Source organism: Tinamus guttatus, unplaced genomic scaffold, assembly GCF_059628265.1.
Source record: "Tinamus guttatus ecotype Peru unplaced genomic scaffold, ASM5962826v1 Tinamus_guttatus_pri_ptg000563l, whole genome shotgun sequence".
Lineage (NCBI taxonomy): Eukaryota > Metazoa > Chordata > Aves > Tinamiformes > Tinamidae > Tinamus > Tinamus guttatus.
Genome location: NW_028289097.1, coordinates 1,866,701 through 1,883,249, shown reverse-complemented (window position 1 = coordinate 1,883,249; position 16,549 = coordinate 1,866,701). Strand labels below are relative to the sequence as shown.

General features: G+C 62.1%; 2 protein-coding genes across 2 annotated transcripts; one reads left to right on the top strand and one right to left on the bottom strand.

Moving 5' to 3' along the window:
- The first annotated feature begins 7,262 nt into the window (after positions 1 to 7,262).
- SMIM29 (small integral membrane protein 29) lies at positions 7,263 to 8,103 on the top strand. Its single transcript, XM_088534453.1, has 4 exons — positions 7,263 to 7,442; positions 7,521 to 7,546; positions 7,654 to 7,759; positions 8,023 to 8,103. The coding sequence occupies exons 1-4, from the start codon at positions 7,329 to 7,331 to the stop codon at positions 8,083 to 8,085; spliced, it is 309 nt and encodes a 102-aa protein (XP_088390579.1). The 5' UTR covers positions 7,263 to 7,328; the 3' UTR covers positions 8,086 to 8,103.
- Positions 8,104 to 8,508: 405 nt separating this feature from the next.
- On the bottom strand, positions 8,509 to 15,306 carry HMGA1 (high mobility group AT-hook 1). The gene is made up of 7 exons (XM_088534495.1): positions 15,197 to 15,306; positions 14,810 to 14,949; positions 11,538 to 11,646; positions 10,963 to 11,046; positions 10,295 to 10,345; positions 9,212 to 9,320; positions 8,509 to 8,516 (listed from the first exon to the last, which is right to left on the bottom strand). The coding sequence occupies exons 3-7, from the start codon at positions 11,637 to 11,639 to the stop codon at positions 8,509 to 8,511; spliced, it is 354 nt and encodes a 117-aa protein (XP_088390621.1). The 5' UTR covers positions 11,640 to 11,646; positions 14,810 to 14,949; positions 15,197 to 15,306.
- Positions 15,307 to 16,549: the final 1,243 nt, after the last annotated feature.

Sequence of the window (16,549 nt, the reverse complement as noted above, 5' to 3'; positions counted from 1 at the left end):
CGGAGCAAGGCCAAAAGCAGTGCCAGTGATCACTCACACGGAGAACACTGCCCAAGAAGAGGCGTTATTCAAGCAGGGGCTTGAAACCGAGCGCCTGGAGTCGAGCCTAAATTACACCAGTCCAGTTCACTTCAACCTGGAGACGAATGTACAGTCCTTTCTCACTCTGTGCTGATCGGCCTCAACCAAACTCTCAAAAGGGCTTGAATTCTGGAAAAGTGTAAGAAATGCAGACAGGCCGCCGCTACCAAGCCGCGCGCGGCACCTAACAGCCATCTACTGCCTTCAGTCGAGGTTTTTTTTGTCTTTACTGTACAGATTAGTATGTTGAAAAATGCTTTGCAACAAAACAGCTGGTACTCCGGAAAGAGTAACTGCAGTTTTAATATCAGTAGCATGCACACTTTTGTTTTTAAACTAAAAATGTTTTTACAGGGCTGTTAAACTGACAATTCTAGGGTAGAATATTGTTAATGACTTGCTAATGGCTTATTTGTTTGGGTCAGAAAAAAATAAATTGTGCCAAGAAAGTGTTTCAATGTGGCATGAGTTGGTGCTGTTAACGCAGGGACTCGGAAGGGCTGTTACTCTGCCCTCTGGACTGGAAGCAGCTCCCGGGCTGGAAGCAGCCCGTGCTCAACGTGTGCGTTTCCAAACGGCCCCGCTCCGGTCCTGCCTCCGTCTCCCGCATCACATGGCTCCCCGTCTTCCTCGGCCTCCTCTTCCTCTGCAGCTGAGGTTCTTCTGCAGTGACTGATGCAGCTGCACTGGTCAGTTTAAGCCGTTTTACCCCAAATTCTGCCTGCAGGGGCTTGGGGCCGACATTCAGCCGTACCCGGTGACCCAGATGTCCGAGGGACACCCTGTCCTTGGCTCCGCGGCACCGGGGCCATCGACCATGTGCTGACACCGCCTGTGGGCCAGGCCTTGGACCTCCAGCAACACCCTGCTATGGTATAGTGTCCGGAATAGCGAAATTCCTGCCGGATTGGGGTGCCTGTCTGTCTGCTCTGACCCCTTCCTGGAGCAGCCCTGGGTCTGGCCTCAGCCGTGGCCGGTTGCAATTAGCGTTGGGCACTGATGAATCTGAAACCTCCTTGTGCTGTTTAACACCGTAGCAGTAAAGTTGACTAATCTGATTTCTTTTCCCTAGCCGCTTTTCCTGCTGTCCATGTATTCCTAGTGCGCATGAGGACACCGGGAAGCAAGTCCCTCTCCAGGGAGGAAGGGAGAAAATGACTCTGGAGGCGCGTGAGGATGATGGACTCCGTGCACCGACGCTAGAGCCCCGGCTTGCAGCATCCGCAGTGACGTAACCGCAACAGGGGGACGTGCCACTTCCCGGGGGCAAATCCCTACAGTGCTTCCCGCTTCGGAGCGTGGATTTGTGTCCTCTCCGCAGCTGGAAATCCCCGTCCCGGGGAGCTGCATCCTGCCAGCTGGGCACTTGAGTGAAGCCTTAGTGGGAGAAGGGGAGGCACAGCCAGCGCTCGAGCGGCACTGAGCGCTCGGATACTGCGGGAGCGCGGCGGGTTGGGAATGCAGCGGATTTGGGGGAACACGGCGGGTTGGGGACGTGGCGAGTTTGGGGGAATGTGACAGGTTGGAAATACAGTGTGTTTGTGGGAACACAGCGACTTTGGGGAAAGGCAGCAGGTTGGGAACGCAGAGAGTTTACAGGAATGCAGTGGGTTTGCGGGACGGTGGCATTTTTTGGGGAACGTGGCATGTTTGGGGAACGCGGCAGGGTTTCAGGAACGCAGTGGGTTTGAGGATCCCGGCGGAGTTGCAGGAGCGTCGCGGGTTTGCGGGAACGCAGCAGGTTGGGAACGTGACGGGTTTGTGGGAACGCGGCGGGTTTGGGGAGCACGATGGGTTTGGGGAACATGGATTGGGAACGTGACGGGGTTGTGGGAACATCGCAAGGTTGCGGGAACACGGCGGGGTTTCGGGAGCATCGCGGGGAGCTGCTGCCGCGGTGCTGCACGGTGGCGAGGGCAGACGTCCCTGCGGCCTTAGTGTCTTGCCTGTGTCCCGAGGGATTTTCCAAGCACGTTTTGCAGCTCTGCGCTTCAGCCATGGGTTTGGCTGATGTCCAGAGCTCCCAAGGCAGGTGGGAGCCCCTCGGCGAATGGCTGCGGGGCTGGGATTGTGCGTACGAGCTCTGGGAATCTCTTCTGGGGCCTTTGGGAGGGTGGAAGAGCCTTTTCCATGCAGTGGTTACATTAAGGCTTTGAAGTCTGGGGGAATTTACACGCTCATATGAGAGTCTGGAGGCGATCGGTTTGGGATTTTTTGCTTTCAAATTCTCCTTAGCTGACGTGGGGGCTTTGCAAAAGCACTTTTTTAAAGGATTAAAATAAATTAGTTGAAAATAAGTATTGTTCTCTATTTGGTGGAACGTTCCCACTTTGTTTAATGGATGTGTCACCTCTGTATGTGCTAGCACTCGTGACTGGTTACAAGGGACGGAAGGCAATTTATGGCAAAACTGGAGATAGTGGCAACCACAGGCCCAGGAGGAAAGGGATTTTCCCTGGGGATACCCAGAAAAGAGTTAAAGAGGGTGTTCTTTCCTTTATTCCTGAAAAATGGCATTCAGTGCTATAAAAAAACCTCTCTTGGTCTCGTTACAAAGATGTCTTTGGTCTTGTTACAAAGATGGATTGTTTATTTTCTGACAATAGTTTGCTAGAGAGGAGGGAAACGCGGGACTCTGAGCACAGGGGTGGCTGCTCTGTCTTTGCCCTGGGTTTGTGCCTGGCGCCGGCCTCGTGCTCAGGCCGAGCTGCCCTGCGGGCGCAGAAACCCAGGGGTTTTATCCAGAGCTGCAGATGCTGCTCCGAGAGGCCGAACGCTGCTTCTAGGTGTCCTGTTTGGCCATATATTGCTTTGGGCTAGCAGCTTTATAGCCCAAAACGCTGCAGGGAAGCTGAAGGAATGAGGTGTGTGAGCAGGAAGGCAGCAGAGCTCAGTGCGGTCCCGATTGTGCCGTAAAGCAAAGTAGGAGCTGAAAAATGGAGAGGGGCTGGAATGCGCTGGAACGTTGCTTTTTCCCTTGTGCGGAGACCAAGTATTCAGCAGCTAAAAATGTGGGTAGGGAATGTTAGGAATCCCGGGTTTCATTCCCAATTCCAGTCCTTGCTTGGGGCGTCTGCCTCAGATTTTCCATGCAGAGAATTTTTGTTTGCCCTTTTGCAACACGCTGGTTGCTGCAGAAGAGTGAAACGTTTGAAGCTGCCCAGATTGAACGTTTCCCCCTTCTGGTTATGCAAACATTCAGTTTTCTTGCTGCTTCTCCAAGACTGGATTTTATCCCATATAAATAGAGAGGTTTTATGCTTTCCAGGTGCCAAGTGCAATGGCTCCACCTGGGCAAAGCATCCGCCCTTGTCTGAAGGAAACGGAGTTTGTGAAAGATGTGCTGGAATATTTAACTTTCCGGAGTGAAAGGGAGTGATTCCCGAGAAGGCTATGGATGCCAGCGTGTTGGTAGAACACATTTTGTGTGTGTGAATGCACTGAAGAACTCCTTTCTTATAAAGCCAACTGCATTAATGACTCGGTGCAAGTTGCCATTCCCAACGGCTCAGCCTGTCCCTCCGGCTCCTTCGCTCCTGCCCGGCGAGACGGCATCATCCAGCGGCCCCTTGGGGCACAGGGAGCCGGCGCCTGCCGCCTCTCCAAGGCTCTTCCCTTTCCTCGCTCCATCCCCTGGGATGGGTTTGGTGACGGTCAGGGCGCGCTCGGGCCCTCGGGATGGAAGGTGGTGGGTGGATACGGGGAGTGTTTTACTGGGTGGAGCGGGTCCGTGCCTCACTCAGAGGTGCAGTGGGAACCTGGATCAAAGATGCATTTCGAGGAGTCGCTTCAGTCTGTTTTTGGTGCTAGTTGGTGGGGTTTTTTTTCTCTTTTTTTTTTTTCTGGAAAAGTGAGGATTTTGGAGTTGTACTTGAGGAATTAGACGTAGAATCGCCTCCAAAAGCCATCTTGGGACATGCGAGCGTGTTTCCTGCGCGTCGTTTGTGAATTCGGGAGGTTTGGAAGCTCCCCGCCTTGCGCTTTCTGCCGTCCCCAGGGCCCGCACAGCCCGCGCTGGGTGTCACCGCATCCGGATACAGCCACCTCCGGCTTTTCCGGCCCTTTCCTAACCAAGAGTCCTCCAAGGTGGAAGCTGCAGGTCAGTGCCCATCTTTTCTGCCCCTTTGCTGGTGTCTGTACGTGGCTCTACGGGACAAGGTACCTTTGAACTTACCTTGGGGACCAAGCGCAGGACTCCAGTGACACCAGCGCAGGTCCCAGCCTTCACCGACCTCTTCCAGCTCTTCCTGCTGCAGATGGAGAAGAGGCTGATGCTGTGATTCTCCCCTGGGAAATGCTTCTTACGCTGTAGGTACATTCCTAGGTCACTCGAGTACCCCGAACAGGCGTGATGCCACCTACGCTTTCGTGCTCCCATCGGACCAACGTTTTTGGGAGATACCCAAAAATGCAGAGGCTACCATGCTGATAATGAAAATATTGAATAGGTTTGAGGGAGGAAGAAACAAAGAGAACAAATTGGCCAATCTACTGGAATTAAAAGAAGCCTGAGATTTTCTGCAAAGCTGGAGCAGCTGTATGCTCACTTCTCCGTGAATTCTACATGGATTTGGATGTGTAATTCCCATAATCTTTCTTTTTTTCTTCCTTTTTTTTTTTTTTTTTTTTCTGGCTGCAGATTTTTGTTCCTAACTCAGTGCTTTGTGCCTCTACTCTTTGAGTGAAGAGGGTTAGGGGTTAGGGTTAGGGTTGGGATTAGGGTTTTTTTTTTTTTTCCCACAACACATGAAATAAAAGCAGTTCCCAGAAATGTTTTATAACTACAAGGGCATTTTTGGGGAGCGGACATTTGAGCTGGTAGCTTTTCTTACCACCTTAGTTATGGTGTCTCTTTGTTCAAAGTAAGATTCATTCAGAAGAGACTTTTTCTCATCAAGATCCAAGCCTGAGCCTGCAGGGAGCCGGGTGCTCCCTTTCCTTTAGAGCAGCCGGCGAGCGCGCTGCGAACCTGCGTCCTTTGGATATTCCAGCCCGAGCGGCTGCAGGCGGAATGGGGGCTCCCGCAGGGCATCCCGTGGAGTATCCCACTGGGCATCCCGCAGGGCATCCCCGCACCCCGTGTTGCCTCGGGGATGCGGCTGCGTTGTGAGGCGGCCCCGGCGCCAACGGGAGCCTGCGGGCGCTGGGGAGGCTGCGCGGGGAGCGCGCGGGGCCTCTCTTCTTGAAGGCATTTTCCCGTCAGGGCTGTGTGCAGGAGCGAGGCCATCACTTAAACAGAAAATAAAGGAGAAAGGAAAAGGGTCCTTGGCGAGAGCGCGGGCTGCAGCCCGGTGTCCCGGTAAGCGCGGCGGCGTTCCGCCCTGGTGCTGCTCCATGCACCGGTGGTGCCGGGGGAGAGGCTCCCTCCAAAGAGGCTGGGCCCGGCCTGGTGCCGGGTGGCCCGGTGAGGGGCATGGCCGGCGTGGGAGCGGGACGGCGGGACGAGGGCAGAGGTGAGGTGAGGCCGCGGGGGCCTCGGCCCTGCCCGCACTGTGTCCCGCTCCGGGGGTTTCCCGCACCCGTGTCCTGCTGCCCGTGGGAGGGTGCTGGCCTGGGAACTCCCTGCTGGTGCCTGACCCGCTTAGGGGAGCCCTCTGCTCCCCCAGAGTGGATTAGGGCCCCGGCGCCCACGCGTTCTGCCCGGCCCTTCCCGTGGGACGGGATGGGCCCACCATGATCCAGAGCCCCTAGACGGGATGGGGGAGCCGCAGCCGGCCCCCCTGCCATGGGTGATGCCAGCGCTCACGCAGCACCCCCAGCCATCCGTCCGTCCATCCCTCCATCTGTCCATCCACCCACCCATCCATCCATCCCATCCGTCTGTCCATCCATCCATCTATCCATCCTCCCTCCATTCTTCCTTCCATCGCCCTTTCTCCCCGCGCATCCCTGCATCCGCCCCACCCTCTTGCCCGTGACCCTCTCCCCTTTCCCCCTTCTCTTTTTTCCCTTCTTTTCTATTTTATCCTTTTCCCCCGCAATTTCCCCCCCCACCTCCTCCCTGCGCCCCCCGCCCCCCGGGGCCCGGTCTCTGCTGCCCCCTGCCGGCTCCCCGCGACGCAGACCCCGCCCCCTCCCCACGCAAACCCCTCCCACTCGCCCACGAGCCCCGCCCCATTCACCGCAAGCCCCGCCCTTCCCGCGCAAGCCCCGCCCCTGTTGGCCCCGCCTCGGCGTCACGCGCCGCGCGGGTTCCGGGTGCGGGCGGGGCCGCGCTGGGGTGCGCGGGGGCGACGCGCGGCCGGGGCGGGGGGGCTGCAGCGCTGCAACGGGGAGGGGGGGTTTGCAGCGGGAGGGGGCTACAGCTGCACCGGGGGGGGTTGCACCGGGAGGGGGGGGTTGCAGCTGCAGCGGGGAGGGGGGGTTTGCAGCGGGAGGGGGCTACAGCTGCACCGGGGGGGGTTGCACCGGGAGGGGGGGGTTGCAGCTGCAGCGGGGAGGGGGCTGCAGCGGGGAGGGGGATTGCAGCGGGGGGGGGGGGGGGGCTGCAGCTGCAGCGGGGGGGGGTTGCAGCGGGGGAGGGCTGCAGCTGCAGCGGGGGGGGGGGGGTTTGCAGCGGGAGGGGGCTACAGCTGCAGCGGGGGGGGGTTGCAGCTGCAGCGGGGGCCGCGGTGCCCCGTGCGGGCTGGCGGCGCATGGGGCGGGGGCAGGGTGCGGGCCGGGGGGTGCCCGCGGTGCCCCCCGCTGCTCTCCGCAGCCCTCGGCGCCTTTTCCCCGCAGACGGAGCCCCCGCCTGCCGGGGGCTGCCCGGCCTTGGCTTCGGCCCCGGGATGGAGGCGCCGGAGTGACCGCGTGGAGCCAGGGAGCCGCCAGGGCCTTGTGCCCGCCGCAGGTGAGCGGGGGCTGCAAACCCTGGGCTGGGTGCATCCTCCCCAGCTGCATGCACCATGCACCCTCCCCGGGACAGCTGCCCTCTCGCTGGGTGCATGTATCCTCCCTGGGATGGATGCACCATCTGCACCCCCCACTTAGTGCATGCCCCCTCCCTGGGGATGCCCCATGCACCCCCCCAGGACGGGTGCGCCCTCCCCGCATCATGCACCCTGCGCCCTCCCTGCGCCGGGTGCATCCCCGCATCCGGCTCCTGCGCCGGAGCCTCGCGACGCTTCCTGCCGCCGGAGCGGCTGCGTGGGGAGGGAGCTCTCAGGGCCTTCCTGCCGCTTTGCAGCCGCGGTGCCGCCGTCCCCGCGTGCCTCCCGCGCCGGCTCCATGCGCACAGCGGCCGGCACCGGGCTGCCGCGCCGGCCATGAGCAACAGGACGTCGCCCACCGGCCCGGCTGCGACCGGCGGCGACTCCCTCGTGGGCTACGTCCTCGTGCCGTTTGTCCTCGTCACCCTCGTGGGCGTCGCACTGGCCCTGGTGAGTGGCGGGGAGCGGGCGCCGAGCTGGGCGGCCGGTGCCAGCCCCTCTCATGCCACTGTCCTGCTCTCCCTGCAGACCATGTACGTGCAGAAGAGGAGGAGGTGAGCGGTGCTGCGGGACGAAGGCCCGGCCGTGGCGGGGGGCACAGCAGGGCTCGCGGTGGCCCCGGGGTGTCCCCGTTGCAGCCTCAGTGCTGCATCCCGCGCAGGTTTGACCGGCTGCGCCACCGGCTGCTGCCCATGTACAGCTACGACCCGGCCGAGGAGCCTGCCGAGGCCGAGCAGGAGCTGCTGGTGGAGGCCGAGGACGCCCGGGTGAGTTGCGGGCGTCCGGGAATCGCGGCAGCTCTGGGAATTGCGGCGTTCCCGCTCCAAGTATGTTCCAGCTCTTTGCCAGCAGCCCGGCTGGTGTAACCAGAGCAGTTGCATGCCTAGACGGGATGCACCGGAGCTGGAAATCCCGGTTTGAAGCCGGCGGCTCTCCTGCCTCCCGTGCAGGGCTGGGATTACAGGATGGAGGCTGCTGGGAACCCCCGGCTCCGGTGGGATTTTGCCGCTCATTTTTGTGCTCCTTGCAGGTGGTGCCCGGCTGGGGGGGCTCCCAGCCCCGCCGCTCCCCGCGCTCCGACTGGCGGGTCTGACGGTACCGGAATGTCGCCACGTGCCGGAGCCACCGGAGCCGCCCGCCTCGCTGCCGCCTTCCTGCTCAGCAGGTTCCTCAGGGCACTCGGGCGCTTGCAGCGGGGTCTGCGCACAAGACGCGCGCGGCCGGGATGGGGGTTCTCCCGGCCGGAGCCTCCTGCATGCAGGATTTGGGCAGCGCTGCCTCCTTTCACCCTGTGACAGCAGCTCCTTCGTGTTCTTTTTTGTAATAAAGTGCCCTGCAACCTGGAGCGGGTGCAGGGGGCTCCTTCACCGTCTGCAGGGATGGACAGACGGGCGCTGTGGCTCTATGCAGGTACTGCGCTAAGCACCCGTGCGTGGGTAAAAACAAGTTTTTATCCCCCCAGAGAGGTGCCGAAACTCAGAGCGCAGAGGTGGCCGACATCCATAAAACCTTTTATTCAAGTAACTGCAAGTAGGAAACCAAAAGGTCATTAACAGTGAACCAAAAGTGGGGAAAAAAAAACAACAGATTTTCTCCCACCTGCGGCCGCCCCTGAACCCTTTGGCCAGAGGAGGAGCCGTGGCGCCCTGCGAGGCCCCCACCTTAAGAAAAAGCCCAAAACGGGGAGAAAAAAACCTGCGCCCCCCCTTGGCCCCGGTGCCAGGTGTCACTGTGGCCGGAGGGAGGTAAAGGAACAACAAAAACCTAAAAACCCCAGAAAAAAAAACAGGAAAACAACCCCACATGGCGGCCAGTGCAGCGTCCGGAACTTAAATATCCAGAGGTAGTTGCGAATGAAAGGAAAAAAACGTATAAAAAAAGAGAGAATCCGGCGGGGGCCGGTTGGGGGGGCAGCACATCCCGACGGAGCAGGCGGCCGGAGCGGAGTGTCCCCCTCTCCCTGGCTCCCTGGTTTTGAGGGGGGTTGGGGGGGGTCCCTCCTTGGCTGCCCCCTCCCCGCGGGGCACCGGGAGCGGGGGAGGGGCGGCCAAGGAAGCCCGGCGCGGGGAGGGGGGGGCACCGGGGCAATAGGGATGAGGGGGGGGGGGGGGGAAATTCCAGTGCCGATGTCCGAGTGGGAGAGAGGTGGAAAAAGCCGGGCGGCCGCGGGGCTTTTTGCACCCCCCTCCCCATTAACCAACCCCCCCCCCCCCCCCAACCCCGTGCCCCCTCCCCAAAGGGGGTGGGAATGAGGTAGCGGGCGGGCGAGCTCTCACTGCTCCTCCTCGACGACTCCTGGGAGATGTTCACCTCCTCCGCGTCCTGCGGCTGCCGGGGGGAAGGGAGGGAGAGCGCTGGGAGGCGGGCAGGGCCCCCCCGCCGCCCCCGCCGGCCTCCCGCGCCCGGCGCTGAGTCAGGGCTGAGCGGGAGCGTGAGTCAGCGGCGGCCTCCGCTTCCTCCTGCTTCATTCATAAAAAAGCCCCGGCGGCTGCCAAGGCTGCCACGATGCTCCCCGCGCCGCCGCCGGCCCCCCTGCCCGCCACCGGCAACCCCCATGCGCCGGCTGTGCCGGCACCCGGGGATGGGAATGAGGGGGGTGCCCTGGATTTCCCAAGGGAATCGCCCCGAAACTGCAAGGGAGGGTGATGCTGCGCTGCAGTGGTGCTGGGTTGCACCGTCCTGCGTGTGCACCAGTGTGCATGAGCATGCATGTAACTGCAAGTGCATTGCATGCGGCACGCGGATGGCTGCAGCCACCCCTGCCGTGGCTCTCAGAGCTGCTTTTACTCGTGTTTTCATGCACTTTTAAGCCCGTTCGGGAGCAGGAGGCAGCCCGGGTTGTCCCGTGCAGGTGGCGGATGCAGGTGCTGGACCCGCTGCAGCGCAGATGGGAGAAGTGCAAGAGTTTGGGTTCCCACTTGCAGCTCCCGCAGGGAATTAAGGGGGAAAAAGGGAGCAAACCCCAAGGGCAGAGGCTCATCTGGGCCTTGGACGTGCCTGGGCACTGCAAATCGCAGCCCCCCAGTGCAAACCCTGCAGGGAAAGGGGGGAAGACGCAACTGGGGAATGCGCTTTGGGATGCCAGGTTGGTGCTGCGGTGCCGAGGCCAGGGGAGCTCCGTGCCAGCGCGCCCGCCTGGAAAGCCCTATCCCGCTTGGTGGCAGCGCCGGATCCACCACCCCCACCGGCACCTACCCCCCTGCCCCATGCCCAGGGTCCCTATGGGGCCACCGTGAGCAGAACCCCTCAGCATCCCGCCGGGATGCGGCCCTGGGGGAGGAGGAGCAGGAAAGGCCACTCACCGATTTTTTGGGTCGGCCTCGAGGTTTTCTCCCTGGTGTGACTGCCGCTTTCTGAGCGCAGCAGGACAGGGAGGGGAATAATAAATATTAATACTAAAGAAAAGGGTGTTTCGGTGAGGATGGGGTTTGTGCCGTGGCCGGTTCCCGCTGTGGGCGGCCTCCCCCTCCCTCCCGGTCCCCTGCCAAATTCATCACCCCGGTGGCGTCCCCGGGGGCGCCTGCCCGGCGCGGCCGTGACTCACGGCGCGGGGGCAGGATGTGAGCAGGGTGTTTTGCAAACAGGTTTCTCATGGTGCACGCGCAGCTCGGCTCCGTGTGCCGGGAGGAGCATCCCTTGGAGCCCGGGGACCAGCATCCCTCCAGAACCCACCCCTGGGGACCAGCATCTCTCCGGGACCCCTTCCCAAGGACCAGCATCCCTCCAGAACCCACCCCTGGGGACCAGCATCCCTATGGTCCGCTCCCAGGGACCAGCATCCCTCCGGACCCCCCTACCAGGGACCAGCATCCCCAGAACCCGCCCCTGGGGACCAGCATCCCTATGGTCTGCTCCCAGGAACCAGCATCCCTCGGACCCCCCTCCCAAGGACCAGCATCTCTCGGGTCCCCTTGGGGACCAGCATCCCTCGGACCCCCCTTCTCTCTCCATTCCCACTGCAGACACCTACCCTGCCTTTGGGGGTGGCCTTGTTTTTACTGCCCTTGGGTCGTCCGCGCGGCCTCTTGGGGGTGGGCGCCTCGCTGGGCTCCTGCTGGGGGGAGAGCGGCGGCTGCTGAGCACGGGGCCGGGATGCTCCGGGATCCTGCGGCCCCAGGGCCAGGATCATCCTGGCCAGCAGCTACTTTCCCGTGCGTGTGAGGGTGGGAAGCGCTGGATGGGGCCCCCCATTCCCCTCCAATAACATTTCCACCCCCACTTTAACCAGCAGCATCTCCGTGCCCATTACTGCAGCCCAAACTTGGCAAGAGGGAGTGGGCACAGAGCAAGGGGCAAGTCCCTCTGGCTGCAGGGGGACACGGGGGGGTGCAGCTTCCCCCCCCCCCCCCCCCCCCGAATGGGGGCTGCACCAGGGAGCCAACTCCAGCTTGGAAAAGGCTCCAGCAGCACCTGATCCCTCTGAGCAGCTTTTGCTAATGTGGCTTTAATTAGCCCGGTGCTAAGAGCAGGTTCAGCCGCAGCTGGGGGGAGCCTGTAAGTGCTGGGAGGCCCCTCAGTCCCATCTGGGTGTGGGGCCGGCTGTACCTGAGGCTTCTTCCTGGGCCGGCCCCGGCCCCTCTTCTCCGCTGTGTCCTTGTCCCCCTTGGATGTCAGGGCCTGGCTGGATTTGGCGCCGGATTCGCTCATCTTCCTGCTGGGAGTAAGGGAAAGGGACAAGGTGAGCGCAGGGATGTCACTGGGGGGTCCCACACACGTCCCCATAGCCCTGGCTTCCAGAGCTGCTGTGCTGTGCTTGGATCCAGGAACAAGGAGAGGAATGGGATGGAGCCACCTGGGCCAAAGCAACTGCCTCCAGGGCTTTCCCAAAGCCTGGAGTCATGGGCATCACCTGGGCTGCTCCTGGGACCACTACTCCAGCTGCGGCACCCAAGGGCTCCGCTGGCCTCAAGGGGAGGCTTCATCCTCCCCTCCCTGCAGCACAGGGGAAAAAACCTGATTTCCAGAGCCATGAGGCCTCCGGGTGCTCAGCAAGGAGCTGCACGGCTAAACGGACCGGCTGCTCCGGGCCTCAACTGGCTCCGTGGGAAAATCCCAGTGTGTCTCCCGGTGATGCCTCCCACATCCCAGCTGCAGCCCTGGCATCGCCCATGGGAGCCAGGCAGCTCTCAGGGGGGCTGTGGGGAACTTGTCCTCCTTCCGCCCCCCCATCCTGCTGCCAGCCTGTGCCCAAAGGGATAAGGATGCTCCATTTCCAGCATCTGGCTTCAATTTGGATGCTGTGACAGGGCTGCTCCGGGCGCCCGGGGCACCGACCTCGGAGGCTGCTGCAGAGACTCGTCAGCTCCCGCCCGGGCCGCGAGTGACTCAGAGCATGAAACAACAAAAACAAAAACCACCCGCGGGAGAGAGAGAGAAACCACAGAGCTCCGTAAACACCCCAAAACGTCCCTCTCAGCAGCCCTTCCAGCGCCTCCCTTCACGGAGCGCTTAACCTCCATCGAGGGCTTAGGTGCAGAAAAGCAAACAGGAGGCAACGGGACAGGACCGGGGCAATTCCCCGGAGGAATTGCATCCTCAGCACCACTCCGGATCCTCTCCCCCCACTGTGGATGGGGGGCCCAGGGTCTCCCCATCCTCCTTGGAGGATGGTGCATGCATCTGAGAGGGACCCGCCACCACCTTGCCCGATGAGGAGACCCTGGGATGGCTCCCGATGGGAAGATGCTCCCAGCTGGGGTGGGGGGTATCAGAACCTGCTGGTGCCTGGGGGGGGGGCAGCTGTGCTGCCGCCTCCGGTGCTGCAGGAAGGAGTGCGGCCGCCCGGAGCAGCTGGGTTGCCATGGAGGAAAGGAAGTAGCTGGCGAGAGAAAAAAAAAAACCTTTTCCCCGAGGGACAGATCCAGGGGAGGCAAGAGCAGGGGACGGCAGCGTCCTGGAGAAGGGGGGAACTGGGACTAGACCCTTGCATGTGCAGGTTTGGGGTTGGGGTCTGTCTTTGTATGAGGGTGCAAAACTCTTTCATCCTCCATCCCTGCGGAAAAGTGGTGTTGATGCAACCGCTTCTCTCCTCTTCCAGGTCCCACAGGGGAGCCTGGCTGCTCTGGGGGCCAGGAACCCCCTTTTGCATGACACAAGGGTGCAACATCAGGCTGCAGAAGCAGAAATCCGATCCAATGGCTCCTTGTGGTCTCCCACCATGCGCCCAGCCCCGTAAATCCCCATTCCTGCTACCTACTCCTAGGTTAAACAAACCAGCCCGGGGAGGGAAAAGGGAGATAGGTAGCGACTCAGATCTGCAAAGCAAAAAGAGAAAACAAAACAAAAAAGACCTTTTCCCGCCCAGGAAACCTGGCCCGCCTGCGCCGAGCAGGATCCCGAGCAGGATCCCGGCTGGCTGCACCTCCGGCGGGAGGAGGGGAGCGGAGAAGTTGAAGAGCCTGTTAGGCCAGGGAGCAGCGCGGGAAGGGCCGGGATGGGATGGGATGTGCTGGGCTCCTCCTTGGGACGGCCTCCCCCATCCCAGAGCTGCCATTAAGGCAGGTGCCCCCCCCTTCCTCCCCGGCATGCATAAGAAAAGGAAGCGATAAAGGAAAGGAAGGAGGGAGGGGGGAGCGGGGACAGAAAGAAAGGCGGCAGGAAGGGCACCATCCATGGTGGCTTTGTGACCACCCCGGCCGCCTGCTGCAATAAAACCCCTGCTAAAACCCCGGCCCCATTTTGCAGTGCCCCCCTCCACTGCAGAGGGGTGGCTGCAGGGTCCCCCCCAGCCTGGCCTGGCCCTGCGCAGGGGGCTGCACGGGCAGCAGCACCCGGGACAGGGGGGTCCCGGTGGAGCCACCAGGCCGGCACCCTGCAGAGTGTCACCCCGCAGCCTCTGCAGCCCCACGCGCCTCGTGGGCCCCATTGCTCTGCACCCCGCGCACCCTGCCCTGCCCCAGCGCCACGCGCGGCGCAGGCCCCACACACCCTGCCCGGCCGCACGCACCTTGCGCGGGTGCCGGCCCGGCCCCACGTGCTTTGCCCGGGGCCGCCCGCGCTTCCCGGGGCTCCGGCCGCGAGCACCTTGCGCGGTCCCACGCGCAGCCCCGCGTGGCTCCCTGCCCGGCCGGCCCCAAGGCCCCGCGCCCTGCCCGGCTCCCGCGCGCCCTGCACATGTCCCGGGCCCGGCCCCACGTGCCGGCGCTTGCACCGAGCCCAGGCCCGGCCTTGCGCGCCCCGCCGGCTCCCAGGCCCGGCTCCCTGCACCTTGCCCGGCTCCCAGGCCCGGCCCCACGCGCCGTGCTCGGATCCTGTTCCCACGCACCCCACACGTGTCCCAGGCCCGGCCCCACGCGCCGTGCTCGGCTCCTGCTGCTGTGCCCGGTCCAAGGCCCCCCGCGCCTTGCACGGGCCCTGATCCCACGCGCGGGTCCTGGCCCTGCACTCCCCACCCGGCTCCGGGCCCCCCGCAACCCTTCCCAACCCCACGCACCGAGCCCAGTGCCGTCCCGCGTGGCTCCGGGCCCCACGGGCTCGCAAGGCGGCCCGGACCGGCCCCACGTGCTCTGCCCGCGCCCCGCGAGCCCCGGCCGGGCCCACGCGGGGCACCGGCCCCAGCGCCCCACGAGCCGGCGTGGGGGGTGGTCCCGCCATTCCCCGCCGGGCCCCGCATTGCCCCAAACCCAGCGAGCGGCGCCAAGTCCGGCTGCGCCGCGGGCCCATCAGGTGCACGGCCCGCGCGAATAATAATAATAACAAATATTATCAGTATTATTAACAACAACAAAATGCACCACCCGCCTGTCCTTGCAAATAGCGAGAGAGCCAGGGGTGCCGGCAGCCCCAAACCGTCTCCCCCGCGAAAAGCGAGCACTCACAGTCAGCCTGGTCTCCGAGCCGGGGCTTTTTATTTTTCTCCTCCTTTTTTGCTTTTATTTTTTTTTCTCCCCGGCGTATCTTGTGCTGAGAGCGAATTAAAGCCCCCCCCTCCTGGCGGCTGCTGCTCGCAAATGCGGATCTGAAAGGAGAAGCAGAGAGAGGAGGGAGGCAGCGGCTCAACACGCATCTCCAGCGCGGCCAGGCCCCCTCCGATTTATATAAATAAATTAAAAAAAAAAATCGCTCCGGGAGGAAGGAAGCTGGCTCAAAATCATCTGAGGGGAACGAATAAAAAATACGGAAAAAAATAAAGGGAGGAGAGGGTGGAGGGAGGGGGATAAAAAATAATTATTATTATTAAAAAAAAAGCGATCTCCAAGACTTACTGGAGGGGATCCAGCTGCTAAAAATAGCCAAATCACACTCGAAATTAAATAAGGGCGAGCAGGAGGGAGCTCCCGGCGCGGCGGAGCGCGCAGGGGAGGAGCCGCCTGCATCACGGCCGGGGGCGGCGGCGCCGGGAGCGATAGGTCGGTTCAAAGGGCTGCGGCGGGCGGGGGTGGCGGGAGCGCTCCCCGGTGCGGGCTCGCGTGGGGTGCGCTTCCCGCCATGGGCTCGCGTGGGGCGAGCAGCGCCCCGTGGGCTCGCGTGGGGTGTGTTCACTCGGTGTGCGCTTGTTTGGGGTGCATTTCCTGCTATGGGCTCGCTTGGGGTGTGTTCACTCAGTGTGGGGTGTGCTCACTTGGTGCGGGCTTGCTTGGGGTGAGCAGTGCCCCGTGAACTTGCTTGGGGTGCGCTCACTCAGTGTGTGCTTGTTTGGGGTGTCCTTCCTGCTATGGACTTGCTTGGGGTGCCCTCACTCAGTGTGGGCTTGTTTGGGGTGAGCAGCGCCCCATGGACTTGCTTGGGGTGCCCTCACTCAGTGTGGGCTTTCTTGGGGTGAGCAGTGCCCCATGGCCTCGTGTGGGGTGTGCTCGCTCAGTGTGGGTGCACTTGGGGTGCGCTTCCCACTATAGGTGGATGGAGCACCCCATGGACTTGCTTGGGGTGCATGTGCTCAGTGCCGGCTCCCTTGAGGCCAACAACACCCCATGGGATTTTTTGGGATGTGTTTGCTCAGTGCTGGCTCGCTTAGGGTGAGCAGCACCCTGTGGGCTTGCTCTGTGCAGCCTTGCGTGGGTGAGAAGCTCCCTATGGACCCACGTGCAGTGGGCTCTCCCAGTGCAGGCTCAGCCCATAGGCCTGCTTGGAGTGGGCTGGCTCCCTGGAGCTGAAGAGCACCCCGAGTGTTTGCCCAGGGTGAGCAGCACCTCCTGGGTTCACTCATGGTGGGCTTGCTTGGTGCAGCTCCCTCAGGATGAGCCATGTCCTGGATATTTGCAGGGTGATTGGTGCCCCGTGGGTTCGCTCGGTGCAAACAGGGAGCTGGGCGCCCTCGCAGGGTCTGCACAGCGCTCGGGGTGAGCAGCACCCCAGGGGCCTGCTCGGCACAGACTTATTCAGCAGGAGCAGGGGGCTCGCTCAGGGTGAGCTTGCCCAGCGTGAGATAATAAATAATAATAAATAGGGGGAGAGGAGGGAGGAAAAGAAGTGAGGAGGTGGGGAAAAAAAAGAGGGGGGAAAAAACAGAGTTTTGATACTTTCTGCTATTTTAAAAATTATTTTTCAGGCTCCCTGGGCTGTTCCTGACTGAGGTGCTGTCCCTGCTGCACCCCTGAAACTGGCTTGCGAGCTCTGAC

Bases quoted from the DNA above. Each gene is read 5' to 3' on its own strand.
- SMIM29 (XM_088534453.1), top strand. From the start codon at position 7,329: ATGAGCAACAGGACGTCGCCCACCGGCCCGGCTGCGACCGGCGGCGAC. The intron at 7,443-7,520 runs GTGAGTGGCGGG...CTCTCCCTGCAG, and splicing joins TGGGCGTCGCACTGGCCCTG to ACCATGTACGTGCAGAAGAG. The intron at 7,760-8,022 runs GTGAGTTGCGGG...TGCTCCTTGCAG, and splicing joins TGGAGGCCGAGGACGCCCGG to GTGGTGCCCGGCTGGGGGGG.
- HMGA1 (XM_088534495.1), bottom strand. From the start codon at position 11,639: ATGAGCGAATCCGGCGCCAAATCCAGCCAGGCCCTGACATCCAAGGGG. The intron at 11,047-11,537 runs GTACAGCCGGCC...CTCTCCCCCCAG, and splicing joins GGCCCAGGAAGAAGCCTCAG to CAGGAGCCCAGCGAGGCGCC. The intron at 9,321-10,294 runs GTGAGTGGCCTT...TCCCCCCGGCAG, and splicing joins GAGGCCGACCCAAAAAATCG to CCGCAGGACGCGGAGGAGGT.